Consider the following 13,791-nt stretch of genomic DNA (forward strand, 5'->3'; position numbering starts at 1 on the left):
AAACCCATGGTAAAAGCACTATAATACTGCCAAAATGGCCAATATCCACTAAAATAAAATCATCATTTTCTGAAAGTCAATATCCTTATATTGCCCAGTTGTACAATTTATTGAAAAATGAATAAATTCTGGGTTTTTGAAATTATGAGTAGGCTTCTACCTTAAGAATGTGTCATATCATGTTTTTTCCAAAAAAAGTGGACGATTGACTTACTTGCCCACTGCACTATATACGTACATAGTGTCAGTGCGTTTTTATATAAAACCACGTCCTCTAAAGAGGGTTCGTGACGTCAAAATAGAGCAGATTGCTGAAAGTGGCGTGTTTAGTTAGTACAATTAAAACCATATTTTTTTATAATCATAGAAATAAAATTTCAGCCTGGAGGGAGTGTTAAATATTGTGGTCTATGAACCATTGAAATGATGAACTGTTCTATTAGTCTAGCAAGGCAATTCCGAGTTGTATTGAAACAAGTAGACAATTATTTGCCCACATTTCGCACTTTTGAAAATTGATACATATATTGACAATAATAATTATTGAAACTAGCATACTGGACTTTTCACAAATAAACTTTATTAACCAACTAAACCCTTACAATCCGTAATCTTTGATCCCGGAAATAATTGTTCTCTGTACTACAGCGTTTGTATGTCTGTTTACATGTATGAGCACTCACTTGTGTATGTTTCACTCAGGTCAGGTTAGTTTAGGCGGAAGTCATGTTGAACGCGCTTGTAGTAGGGGCAAGTCGTGGAATTGGCCGACAGATCGCCATCACACTAGCAAAGAATGGCTATCAAGTCGGGGTGGCCGCAAAAACAACAGAAGAGTCTGCCAAACTGCCGGGAACAATACACAGCGTCGTGAATGAGATCCAGGCAACTGGTGGGCATGCAATACCGATAGTTTGCAATGTAAGACACGAGCAAGACATCAAAGAGGCCGTCGACACGTGTATCAAACAATTCGGCAAACTGGATTACGTCATTTACAATGCCGGTGCCATAACATGGAAGAAAGTGATGGACACACCGTTGAAGAAATTCGATCTGATGCACCAGGTCAACCCAAGGGGAGCGTACTGTTTAGTGCAAGAGTTACTGCCGTTATTTTTAAAGCAGGGGTCCGGCAAAATCCTATTGGTGGCCCCTCCAATATATTCTAGATTTTTCAAAGGAAAAACTCCTTATTCCATGGGTAAAGTGGGTATGACTGTGTTGGTACATGGGTTAGCAAACGAACTTAAAGGCACAGGTATGTTCAACCCCTTATTACTCTGTTGGTACATGGGTTAACAAAAAAACTCAAACGCACAGGTGCGTCAAAATCCATATTCCAGGGATAAAGTTGGCAATGCAATGTGAATACATGGGTTGGAAAACAAAGTGAAAGGCACAGGGGCGTCAAATCTCTTATTTCATGGGTACAGTGGGCATAACTGTGTTGGTATAAATGTAATAGAAAACAACTCGAAAGACATAGAAGCGCCAAGCCCCTTATTCCACGGATAAAGAGTGGGTATGACTTAGCCCTGCGTACAGTGCTGTGTGTATGGGGACGCGTTCGGTTGATAGATGTCCCCACCACAGCCCTGCGAACTTCCATAGACAAAGTCCGGGACTTTGAAAAATATAACTTTTTTTAATGAAATAATATGCCCAGGTACCAAAAATGATGATCGATTACCAGATATATTCAGAACTCCCAGTTCGGAGTCCAATTGTGGATGAAATCGGCTACTTTGCCCTAAAAACAAACGCATTCTCTCGCGTGAATGAAATTAAAAATGGCGGCGTTTGGTGGATAATTCCTCCGGTACCTACGCGTTTACAATTTGTCCGTCTTTACTAGTCGTTTTTTTTAAAGACATTTCAGTTTCAGATAACTTTATAATGGTTGTTACGGATAACTATCGTCATTTCAACCTGTCTATGGAGGTACGCAGGGCTGTGGTGGGGACATCTATCAACCGAACGCGTCCCCTTACACACAGCACTGTACGCAGGGCTAGGTATGACTATGCTGGTGTTAGAAAAGATGGGCAGGGCAATATAAGGTCATGGATTATCAAACAAACTGAAAGGCACAAACCCCTTATTTCATGAGTAAAGTGGGTACTGAACTGTTGGTGCATGAGTTAGAAAACGAGCCGAAAGGCGTAGGTGCATCAAACCCCTCATTTCATGGGTAAAAGTGCATATGATTGTGTTGGTAAGTTGGTTAGAAAACAAAATGAAAAGCACAGTAGCGTCAAACCCATTATTCCATGGATAAAATGAGCATGAATGTTTGTACATGGGCTAAATGAACGAAAGACACAGGTGCCTCAAGCCCCTTACTACATTTTCATATTATCGCAGGTAGATGATGTTACTGTTTTAATTAAATTATGATGACCACGCTTAGAAGCTGTTTGAAGGCCTTTTCGGTATGGTGATGTAGAGATTGATTCCAACTAATGGCGTTGTTTGTAGTACCATAGCACTAGTATTGCATGTAAACATGATAACAATCATGACTTGTATCTGGATGGCTCGGCGGAAAACAATATCCAGATAATGTCCCACTCTGGGACAATTTGTCAGAGAATATCCCACAAGAACAAAATGTTATATAACCCTATGACCCCGCTTGTTTGCACTCATGATTTAAGTTGATTGTGTTTCTACGGTCGTCCAAATTCGCAACTTGAATTAGTTTGTCATGAATTCACTAGTTTAAAATAATTACCGTCACCATGGCAATGTTTATAGCCCAACTCCAAGCAGAATGCTGAATTTCTCCGTCATTGGAGGCATTGAAGAAGACCTCTGACATTATGTCATGATATTGTATGATGTAGACACATTTCCGAAGCCCAATAATTTCTGTTTTCTCGTCAGGTGTGTCGATCACGGCACTATGGCCGGCAACAGTGATAGAAAGCCAAGTCACAGTCATGCAAGGCGTGCCTAGCAGTGTTATGAGAAAGGCTGATATATTTGCCGACGCGTGCCTTCATATCGGCAATGAAAAGACCGACAGGTGACAGGTTCTTTGATTATTAGATGGATAGAACGATTGATTGATTGATTGATTGAAATATGAACTAAAACTGAACCACCGTACCTAAGCTTGTAGCGACATTGAGCCCATCTTCTTATCCACAGGTTGAATGGCCAGGCGCTTATAGATGAAGATTACTTACGAAGTATAGGTGTTACTGACTTCACTCCGTATAGATGCGATCTCGCCGTTGAACCGCCGCGCATGATGCCACGAGCATTCCCCTCACTCAAGGTGACAGAAGAAAACGAACAATTGCATATAATACATGATCCTAAATCCAAGCTGTGATCACGCCCTTCTCGCTCATCGGCTTATGATGAATGTGGTGATTCAATTACAACTGTTGAGTTATTACTGGTGTTCGAGTCAATCGCGGTGCACGCATTCTGAAAGTTATATACATTTCTTGTCGGATTAACAACGTAGCGTTACCTATATAACCATGTCCGATGGGAATAATATCAATTTAATACATACCAAAATCGAACTTGATCTAGATCCCAAGCTGGTTAATAATATTTAGTTATTGCAACAACAAGAAACTGATTTCACCACGGAGACAGACATTTTTCCAACGAATACCTCTCTTGTCTTATGTTTTTATTGCACAAAGTTGTTTTCGGATAAAGGACTTGTTTAATACCGGTCTTATAATGTGCCATTATTTTTCAGTTTTCAATGCAAACAATACTAGCAGTGGCGGATCCAGCAAAATTTATTGGGGGGGGGGGGTCCAAGCTACGCTTAAGATATACGGACCGTAAATCGCAGAGAAGCTATGCGTAATCCAGATGATACGAATCGTCATGCGTTTTGGGGGGGGCCCTGCCCCCCCTCTGGATCCGCCACTGAATACTAGTAACATAGAAGCTGAAATGATTGTTGTGCAGGTTATGACGTCATATCGTATGATGTACGCTATGAGAACACCTACAATTGCATGTCATAATTTTTGGAATAAGTAAACTGTATACAGTTCAATCTTTCGCCAAAAACTTAAATGTTGTTTAACATTTTAATAACAATCTCTTGTCCGTTTCATTTCTGCACCAGACTTTTTATTTGTCCATTTTTTTTGCTTACTTATGAATATTTCTGGAAAATGAACTCTGAATTTGGAGTCAACAGACAAAATTTATACTAAAAAAATTGGTTATTTTTGTCTCAATCTTCTGAAGGAAAGTGCAGACTATAAACGGAACTATTTTGTGAATTTGTGATAAAAGAGGGAACTTGTGATATTAATTTGTCCGTTCAGCTTTCTAATTGGTTGAAACAATTTAACACTACCACCTTGCAGTTCCCAATAATATCGACATTCTCCCTCCCAATCTCCGAAATATTTTGATATATCTCTTCACAATTCACACAACCCCGTTACAAAAGTGTTTAAGATTCCAATCTCGGTAACCATGGAACGTACATCAATCTAGCATGGACTTGTTTTATCATCGGTGGCATAATTCAAAAAATCTTATCTTCGTTTTATAGATATCACTTCTTTGTGGGATGAGAGACTAAATGGTTTGTGATTAGTCAAGTGATAAGAGATAAAATAACCACTAATTAAACCAATTGTATATCGGAAAAACAAAGGATAATATACTATGTTAAAGGGCGGTGGTCGTCGCGCAACGCATGCGCAAGATAAAGATCTCGTATGAACAAAGATGGCGATTTTGATTGTTGCCCAGACCTAGGAGCACAAATTGAGACGTTACCATCTCGTTGGCTAACTTAAATGGCGGTGGTCGTCGCGCAGCGCATGTTCATTATTTCATTTTAACAAACAATGTATTTTACACGTGTTGCTGTATACGTCGCCATGAGTCCCATATCTAAAAAGACGTGGCGCGACAACCACCGCCCTTTAAGAACGGTGTAGTTGAATAAGTGAGAAAAAGGAAAACTAGTGTCGACTTTATACTTATAATCCCTTATTGTGACGTGTCTTTGATTGTATTGAAGAACACAGAAACTCTAAATTTATTATAATATTACTTATGCACACATCTCAGAACTTGGAGCAATTAAATGGTTTATTTGCTACGATTTAGCAATTTAGTCAGAAGGTTACTTATTCCCGGTACGGTGATATAACTTAGAATTGTAATAACGTTTTTATTTTAGTGGGTTTATGCAGTCATACACGGGAATGAACGTTTCGTTTTCGACAATGATAAATACTGCCAAGCCTGTATTGTACTGATTTCAACATGATGACCTCTAGCATTAACGACCCCGTGACTTACGTGTAAGTGTTATTCTTGTCAGGGTGTTAAAGCGAGAGGGTCGTCACCTGCGCATGCGTCAGATACCTATGAGCGTTTTTAGCGCGTGTTGTTGTCGTCGCTTGGGACTCAATTCCCGCGCGTGCGTAGGTGATGACCCTCCCGCTTTAATGTTGTAGCTTTTCAGTAAATATGTGTCGTTTAGAATAGCATTAATTTTGCATCAGTCATGATTGAAACACACGTAGAACGTGTATTTGTTTAAAATTATTTGTCTGCTCATTTCCACAGTATAGGCAACTATACTATCAACCCACTGTTCATTCTGAACGCACGGTAGTCGGTACGCATTCAAACTACCCACCTGTTATGCAAAAGTTTACACGACAGTGGGTCAAATTGGGTCACACCTTACCTCCATTTTGAAATAAATCACACACACCCGGCCATTTTTCTCCATTTTCCTCCATTGCTGTCAGCTAAGATACACGGTAGTAGAACGAATATAGGGTATAGTGTCGATCGTGTCAGTCACTGTTTCGTTTCGTTTTGTTTCGTTTCTTCGAATACAGTTAAATATGCCTTTTGTAATCAACCCGGGGTGGATTGCTGACCCTTCTTGGCTATGCCAATGCGTCTTGTGCGTACCATATAATTAAAATGTTAACACATATACTTCTTGACAACTTTGCAATTGTCCTTTGCCTGATTAGAAAGTTTGGCAACTTAATTCAACAATAACTTAGTCATAATATGTTCAAGGTAGTATAAATGTATTGTTCGTAACTCCACAAACTTTACACAGTCGGTTTAGGAAGCTTTTCCACATGGTCCATGGCCTGCTGTTGTTACATTCGTTTCCGACACATTCAAACAAATTTGACTCGAGGCCAAAACTTATTGTGCAATGATAAACTACGTACAAGATGTATTCACGATATCGGTAGTAACGTGACATAACTCAATGTTATAATAAAACACATTTAAGATTGCGAAAGCAGGATAAATAGAATACTTCCTGTTTCTCTTAAAACCAGCGAATGGGTTTAATATTACATACTAGAAGCCAAAATTAAGATCAGTCTGGTTAGTGGTTCTGTAGATTTTTAAGCATGTTTTCGGTAACATAATAATAACGCAAAAGTCACGTTACGTGCTACAAAGACTTCAACTCGCCGAGACTATATCAAGATAATGCTTTGAGGGAGATTCTATTATATTCCATATGATTACACAGCCCAAAACAGGAGTAGATTTGAAGGACATTGTCTTTAATTTATACGTCATTTTGACGTCACAGAAGCATTCCGCCACTGGAGGGCGCGATTTATAAAAATGGTGTTTTGAAATGTTGAAAAATTACAGTCAATCAAAAAATATTAAATGAATATGATGACAAAAAATATATTTAATGTGATATGTAATTTTTTCAATTTTGTTGGTATATATATATTCAAATATATTCAAATAATAAAAAACACGAATGCGTTGCTTAGTAGCAAATGATTACGGTAGCCTGAGCGCAATCCGGTAATGCTGCGTTTCACAAGTGAATAAATAACTCACTTGTTTTTTTGAAGTGATGCAATTATTGATTATTACTCAGTAGTGACTAACGTACAAAAAATAAATTCGTTGAATTATTATGAAATACAAGTAAAATCCAAATTATTTTCATCGTAAGCGAATGTTTTCGAGCGTATGTAAATGCTCGACGCGAATCTTGAATTCTCAATTGGCAGATTGCGCTATTCTGAAATTTGTTGGTGTATACAACACATGCAAATCTCGAACATACACAAGCAACATGCGAGATTTGCAACTGTGGGCAGATGCGCACTCGAAATAGCGTTTAATGAATGTGGACCTGTAGTCACTGGATGGGCTTACCAACAACGAACTCTGATGTCATAAAACAACCGTATATACATATAAAGCCTTATATTATTGCTATATAATGTAAAACATGATGAAAAAGCGGCATGCAATTTTAGCGAATTGTGGTAAAATGACGTAATAGCGAAATGTTGATTTAGCGATTCTCTCTTGTCATTGCTGATTTCTTTGGCGGCCATTTTGAAATGATAATTAGCGACATCTTGAATTAACGAATTAGTTCTCTCGCTAAATTTGCGAAAAAGACATGCTCGCGAAAAAGACATGTTTTACAGTATATTATTGTCTTATTGCTATATAATTATAATCCATATGCACGTGAAGGTTAAATTTCACTTGTATTACCAATGTTGTTGTACCTAGCGTAACCCATAGATATATAGAAAAACTGTCAAGATGAGTTCGACATCTGATGAAGAAGATTGTGATGGACCTGAGGTCGTAAATCAATGTAGTATATCGTGATGATAGGTGCCGAAATAAACAAGCGTAAGGTCAGATATTGAGATAAAGACGGATGCATATATTTTTAGTTCACTAAATTTGGTACATGCATTGGGACCATGATACACGTCACTTTTGTTGTGCACATCGGATATAATATGGCCGACTAATGGTCATTTCAGTAATAAAAATCATCAAAACCGATCTTGCTCATTTCTGTCATTCTAGAATCAGATTTCAGACGTCTATGAGAAGATTTCTTTCAAACTTAGTAGCGGCCGGAATCAAAATAGCAGACTGTCTTGTGTCTACCATCAGCACCAGCAAGAACGGTAACACTACTATACTTCACTGAAAGTAATCTAACATCACACACACCCACAAACCTGAAATTGACACATTTAAATAGGTCGTTACTTTCACCTGCAATTTCATGGAAGTGTTTCTTTTCACACACCACCCTTGTCTTTAGAATGTCTATCTTAGTTCATTGAAGATGACTTTCAAAATACACCAACGGGGACTGTGTCAATTACTTTTCTTTCTTATTTTCGCAGCTGTCTTCCGTGCCCTGAAACGCCTTTCCCGTGATAAACTATCTGCGAGCAAACTCGAATCCCTCACTGACCCTGCAGATTTAATCGTTGCACTGGTGAACGCAAATGTGATATCGGAAAACAATTTGATGTACTTGGCCAACATTCTTAAAGTGGCAGAAGAAGATAAGCTTGCAGAACGAATGTCAAAATATCACAGGGAATATTGTAAAGGTGATTGAGGATACATTATAGCTTGGCATTTACAAGACGCAATTACATATACCGTTCACATATTTTGCAAATGATTTAAATCATGATGGTTTGATGATTGATTTTGACTATTATGGGATATCTCGTATCTAGTTTATGGGGTATTTAAATTACATTAGTCATTCATAACCATGTTTATTCGTTATTCTTCATTAACGACTCCCTGGATAAACATAGCATATCTATAACAACCTTGCCTCTTGGAAATCTTGATATCAATTAACAAACTTGAATTCAATTAAATAGATACAGACTAAAGATACTGCCTGATACGATAATTATACTGATGATAAAATCTGAATCAACGTAGTAATATATTTTGCACGGATTTTACTGGCTAAAATTCTGAAAAAAATTAACAAAAACAATTAGGTCATTATAATACATTATTTAATTAATTCGTATTCCTCAATTATTATTACTGTGACAAACATTTGACCAATTAATTATTTGGGGGATTTTCGTAATTTATTGGCTACTGACAGAATTGTACTGTTTTGGCTCCATGTACTTGTCATATATCATTCTGAGCCATAATTAAGTGGTTCGATATGAAACCTGATGTCTACATCAAACAAATGACATTGATGCCATCTAAGATCATCTTTGTAACAGTTTTATTGTATTTAACTACAAGCTCATAATATCAGTCCAAACAGTTAAAGCCAGTAATTTTCTGTTCTACAAAACCTTTGGTTTAATAGTTTTGAGAAAAAAAGCAATGGGGCTTTTCGACAGCAGGAAATGACTATTTTATTCTACATGTGGTAGGAATTTATTCACAAGACCCCCTAGCCTCCCAGGAAGAAGTCGTTCTGAATTAAACCTATAATTTTTTTTCACGAACGTGCCTTCAAATATATGTTACATGTTTCTAAGCCTTTAGACCTCTAAGATTTCCAATTACTTTTAGGCGGGAAAAGCACTTTTTTGGGGATGGAAAGCATGATTTACACTGCACAAGGGAGATGCAATATCACATATTACACATGACACTCAATGTGTACTAGATTTATGTTTGACCAAACTTTAAACTCATATTTTCAAGGTCAAACAGATTTACATTCTGATTTTCTCACATCCTCAAGGAAAAAACGTGTTTGGGGCCTTAGAAAACTCGAGAGGGGGTAAATTAACAACAAAAAAACAACAACTTTTCCATGCATATTCTTACTTATATATTTGTCTGTTACTGTTACTTGGACTTGACTACAGTCGCTTGTTTATTTGTGTGTGTTTTTTTCTGTAAAATATAATATTATAGGATTGTATAAATGGCGGGAGCTGGGTTACCGCGGAATAAACCTGTTTATTTAACCTGGATTTCATCAACAAGACAACAAGAGATTGTATGCAAGTATAACAGTTAGTGGAAATGTGACCGATACTGAAAAGTGTCTCCATTGCCACCAACGATGTCCCCGTGTTCTATACCGGATTATTATCAATGGTTATGCAGGCATTATATAAGTTTATTCCACGCTATTACTAAATACGATGGATTTAAAGGGCAGTGGTCGTCGCGCCGCGTTCTTTTCGATGTGGGACTCATAGCGACGTATACAACGCGTGTAAAATACATTGTTTATTTACATGAAAATCGTGTTCCGATTTCCACCGAAAATGTTCCGAGTTTTATACAGAATTATTATGAATGGTTATGCAGATAATATTGGAAACTGGGTATGAACAATTTAATATTTGCTATATAGTATATCCTTGTGAAATACTATAAGTGTTCCCATTAGCAGTTGTCCCGTTTTCTACACCGGACTTACATGGCTTTCCAACGCAGAGGGCGTTTTCTACCATCATGCATACCGCTGACTCCCTAGAGTAATATTTTTTCCCTCCGTTCGATAGTATAGAGGGAAAATACTGTCTTCAATGTTACGGTGACAGTAATTGATGAGATGGGTGGGGCAATCAGATAGGGAATAGCGGGAAGCAGTAGGGAGTTAGTCTAGTCAGCAACTCAGCAGCTCACAGACGTTCAAGTTCAATTACATCAAATATTTCAAAGTTCACTTTGTCTTCATAATTCTTCATGGAGTCGCATAAGCAAACTGCAAGTAGACCGGCAGGGTCTAGTGCCACCGCCGGGAAAACACCAGCTACTACTACTATAATCGCTATGCCAGAAGAACAGATTAACAAGAAAATAGCTGATTCTGTGAAACAGATTTCCAGCCAGTTATTGAAAGATCTGGACCAACTTGTTACATCACGGGTTACAACGATGACTAATCAGCTGCAAGAGGCACAGAGTGCTACTTCATCTGCTGAAATTGAAACAATGAAGTCGATGAGATGGTCCGAAAAACCTACCTTTCGAAAGAAAGGAAACGAACTACAATACAAGCATAATGAACGTGTATTGGAGCACATGGAAGAGGCTGTTTCTTCTATCAACGAGGAAAAGACAGGGAAGGCAAAAGAGAAGATAATAGACGGTATTGCCATGGTTAAAAGGCGTCAAAACTGATCAAGTTGGCGGACATGTCAAAAAGCGGATGGGCTACTGTTGAGGAATATACTGCTCACGATTTAGCATCTGATGATGAAGATGACAAGAGAATACAAAAGGCAGAATATCGAGCATCACAAAAGCTAAAAGAGCGGAGACGTACAAGTACAAAAGCGGTAAAAGACTACCGAGATAGCGGGAAAGTGCTACAGGTTGCATACAGTGAGAAAAGCGGCATATCTAAGAGAGTTGACATTTGCTACGGTTGTGGTAAACCAGGCCATTGGCGATCAGAATGTAAAGATAGTCACGCATCTGGTGCAAGTTCAATGCAGCCAAAGATAAGTTCATTTAATTCATATTTGAATGACAAAGTTGTGTGTTTACACGTATGTGATGAGAGTGCCTGTTCTAGTCACCATGTCTTAAGGAGGGAAAATCAGTTGGATGTGACGATACCCAGTAAAGTGGGTGTGGTGGAATGTGTTAACGGCGATATCATCTCCCATGGTGTGTGCAGTAAGGAAAACACATTAGAAAGTGATGATGTTTGTTTTGATATGATGAGTCAGGCATGGCAAGAGATTGAATGTTGTGGATCAAAATCCCATTCAATTGAGTGAATGTAAACTACATTTTGGTTATGACAAGTGTGACAGTGTTGTGAGTCCACGAGGCAGATTGAAAGCTGCTCGTGATATGTGGAAAACAGCTGGTGTTAATGGCTTTGTACTTGAAGTAATTGATCAGGGATACAAACTCCCACTAAAAGAATTGCCATCTAACAAAGAATTGAGAAATAACGCATCAGCGTTGAAACACAATGATTTTGTGACATCTGAAATACGTAAGTTACTGAACAAAGAATGCATTTCATATGATGAGATTAAACCACATGTTATAAACACTTTGAGTGTGGCAGTTAATCGGCAAGGTAAGTGTCGACTTGTGCTCGACTGTAGAGCAATTAATTGGTTTCTTCACAAGTTCAAATTTCGATGCGAAGATATGAAAGTAGCTCAACAAATATTTTACCAGGGGGATTACTTAATCACGTTTGACATAAAATCGGCATTTTATCATATTGAAATATTCCCAAGTCATCGCACATACTTGGGGTTTTGCTGGGATCTCGGGGAAGGTACGCGTTATTTCGTATTTAATGTACTACCTTTTGGGGTTTCAACTGTCCCGTATATTTTCACAAAAGTAACCAGAACCATGGTTAGTTATTGGCAAGGACAAGGTAAGAAAATAGTTTTGTTTTATGACGATGGCATTGCTGGTATATCGACATACAAGGAGGCAGCAGTATTGGCACAACAGATTGAAAGAGATTTAAGCCGATTTGGATTCCTTATCGCTCAGGATAAGTGTGTTTGGAACCCACGGCAATTAGTACCGTGGCTGGGATATGATATCGATTTGAAAGACGGGAGAGTATATGGGCAAAAATTACAAGTCAAACGAGCTCTGACGGCTATTCTTGAGGCCATTCAAATAATTTCCACAGAGGGAAATAGTGTGAAAGTGAAAATGTTTGCGTCCATTGTGGGACAGTTAATTTCATTGTATCAGGCTGTGGGGCCGATAGTGAGGCTCCGAACCAGATACTTGTTTCTCCGAACGAGATACTTTGTATCAATAGTCGCACAAGTTGGTGGGGAAAAGTCTTAGTGTGCTTAGAATCACTGAACGAGTTGTGTTTCTGGTTGAATAATTTGGAACGTCTAAATGGACTTAATTGGCATAGGACGCCAAGATACATACAGGTTGTATATTCCGATGCCTCGGGCGTCGGTTACGGAGGCTTCTCCGTGAGATATGATAATGTGAATAGTGTTGGTACATGGTCAGCCACCGAGGCTGTACAAAGCTCCACCTGGCGAGAGCTTGAAGCAGTACACCGAGTACTGCATGACTTAGGCATGACCATTGAGGGTCAAGTAGTACAATGGCGTACTAATAATCAGAATGTTGTACGTATAATTGAAGTGGGCAGTAGAAAGCCCAATTTGCATATTATTGCATTACGTATATATGATTTTTGTGAGATCATGAATATTCAGTTGCAAATGCAATGGATACCTCGTACCGTAAATGAGAAAGCTGATTATTTCAGTCGATGTGTGGATAATGATGATTGGTCGATAAATGTGAAGGTGTATGATATATTAAATGTTCTTTGGGGACCACATACGGTCGACAGATTTGCTACGCACTACAATAGTCAGTGTGCATGTTTCAATTCAAAATGTTGGTGTCCAGAGACCTGGGGAATTGATGCATTTTTTCAAAACTGGTCAGGGGAAAACAACTGGCTTGTGCCTCCACCTACAATAGTACCAGCAACATTGCGTAAATTGGCAACGGACAGGGCGAGGGGAACACTAATTGTACCACAATGGCGATCTGCGCCGTTTTGGTCATATTTATGTTCCAAAGAAGGGAAATTGATGCCGAATATCGTAGATTGGCGTTATTTGCCGTCGACAGAAATAATACAAAAAGGAATGGGAAGAAATGGCATATTTAGTGGTCAGTATATGGCATTTCATATGCTAGCACTGCGTATTGATTATACGAGTACTTAATGTAATATTATTATGTTGCAGGTCTAAATTTGCAAGAAAGAGTGCAAAGTGAGTTGGAAAGCGAGACGATTGATGAGGAGATTATCAACATAGCAAGTCAGATGACCAGTAGACTGTTAGATGCTAGAAGTTCGCATACAAATATTAAGTACTTTAGTGCGTTTAGAAAATGGAAGGTTTGGGCAACAGCAAAAAATGTAGAGGTGTTGCCCGCTAATCCTATTTTTGTAGCATTATATATTACAAAGCTGATTGAAGAAAAGCATAGTGTTAGTGTTATTAATAGCATAGTGTA

The 13,791-nt window shown here is 38.4% G+C and overlaps 1 protein-coding gene and 1 pseudogene across 1 annotated transcript; both read left to right on the forward strand.

Moving 5' to 3' along the window:
* The first annotated feature begins 662 nt into the window (after positions 1–662).
* LOC100376464 (hydroxysteroid dehydrogenase-like protein 2) lies at positions 663–3,528 on the forward strand. Its single transcript, XM_002732957.4, has 3 exons — positions 663–1,261; positions 2,890–3,031; positions 3,157–3,528. Exons 1-3 carry the CDS (start codon positions 727–729, stop codon positions 3,341–3,343), a joined length of 864 nt encoding a protein of 287 aa, XP_002733003.1. The 5' UTR covers positions 663–726; the 3' UTR covers positions 3,344–3,528.
* Positions 3,529–10,482: 6,954 nt separating this feature from the next.
* LOC144344499 (uncharacterized) lies at positions 10,483–11,525 on the forward strand (annotated as a pseudogene).
* Positions 11,526–13,791: the final 2,266 nt, after the last annotated feature.

Source organism: Saccoglossus kowalevskii, chromosome 6 (genome assembly GCF_978046115.1).
Source record: "Saccoglossus kowalevskii chromosome 6, keSacKowa6.1, whole genome shotgun sequence".
Taxonomy (NCBI): Eukaryota; Metazoa; Hemichordata; class Enteropneusta; family Harrimaniidae; genus Saccoglossus; species Saccoglossus kowalevskii.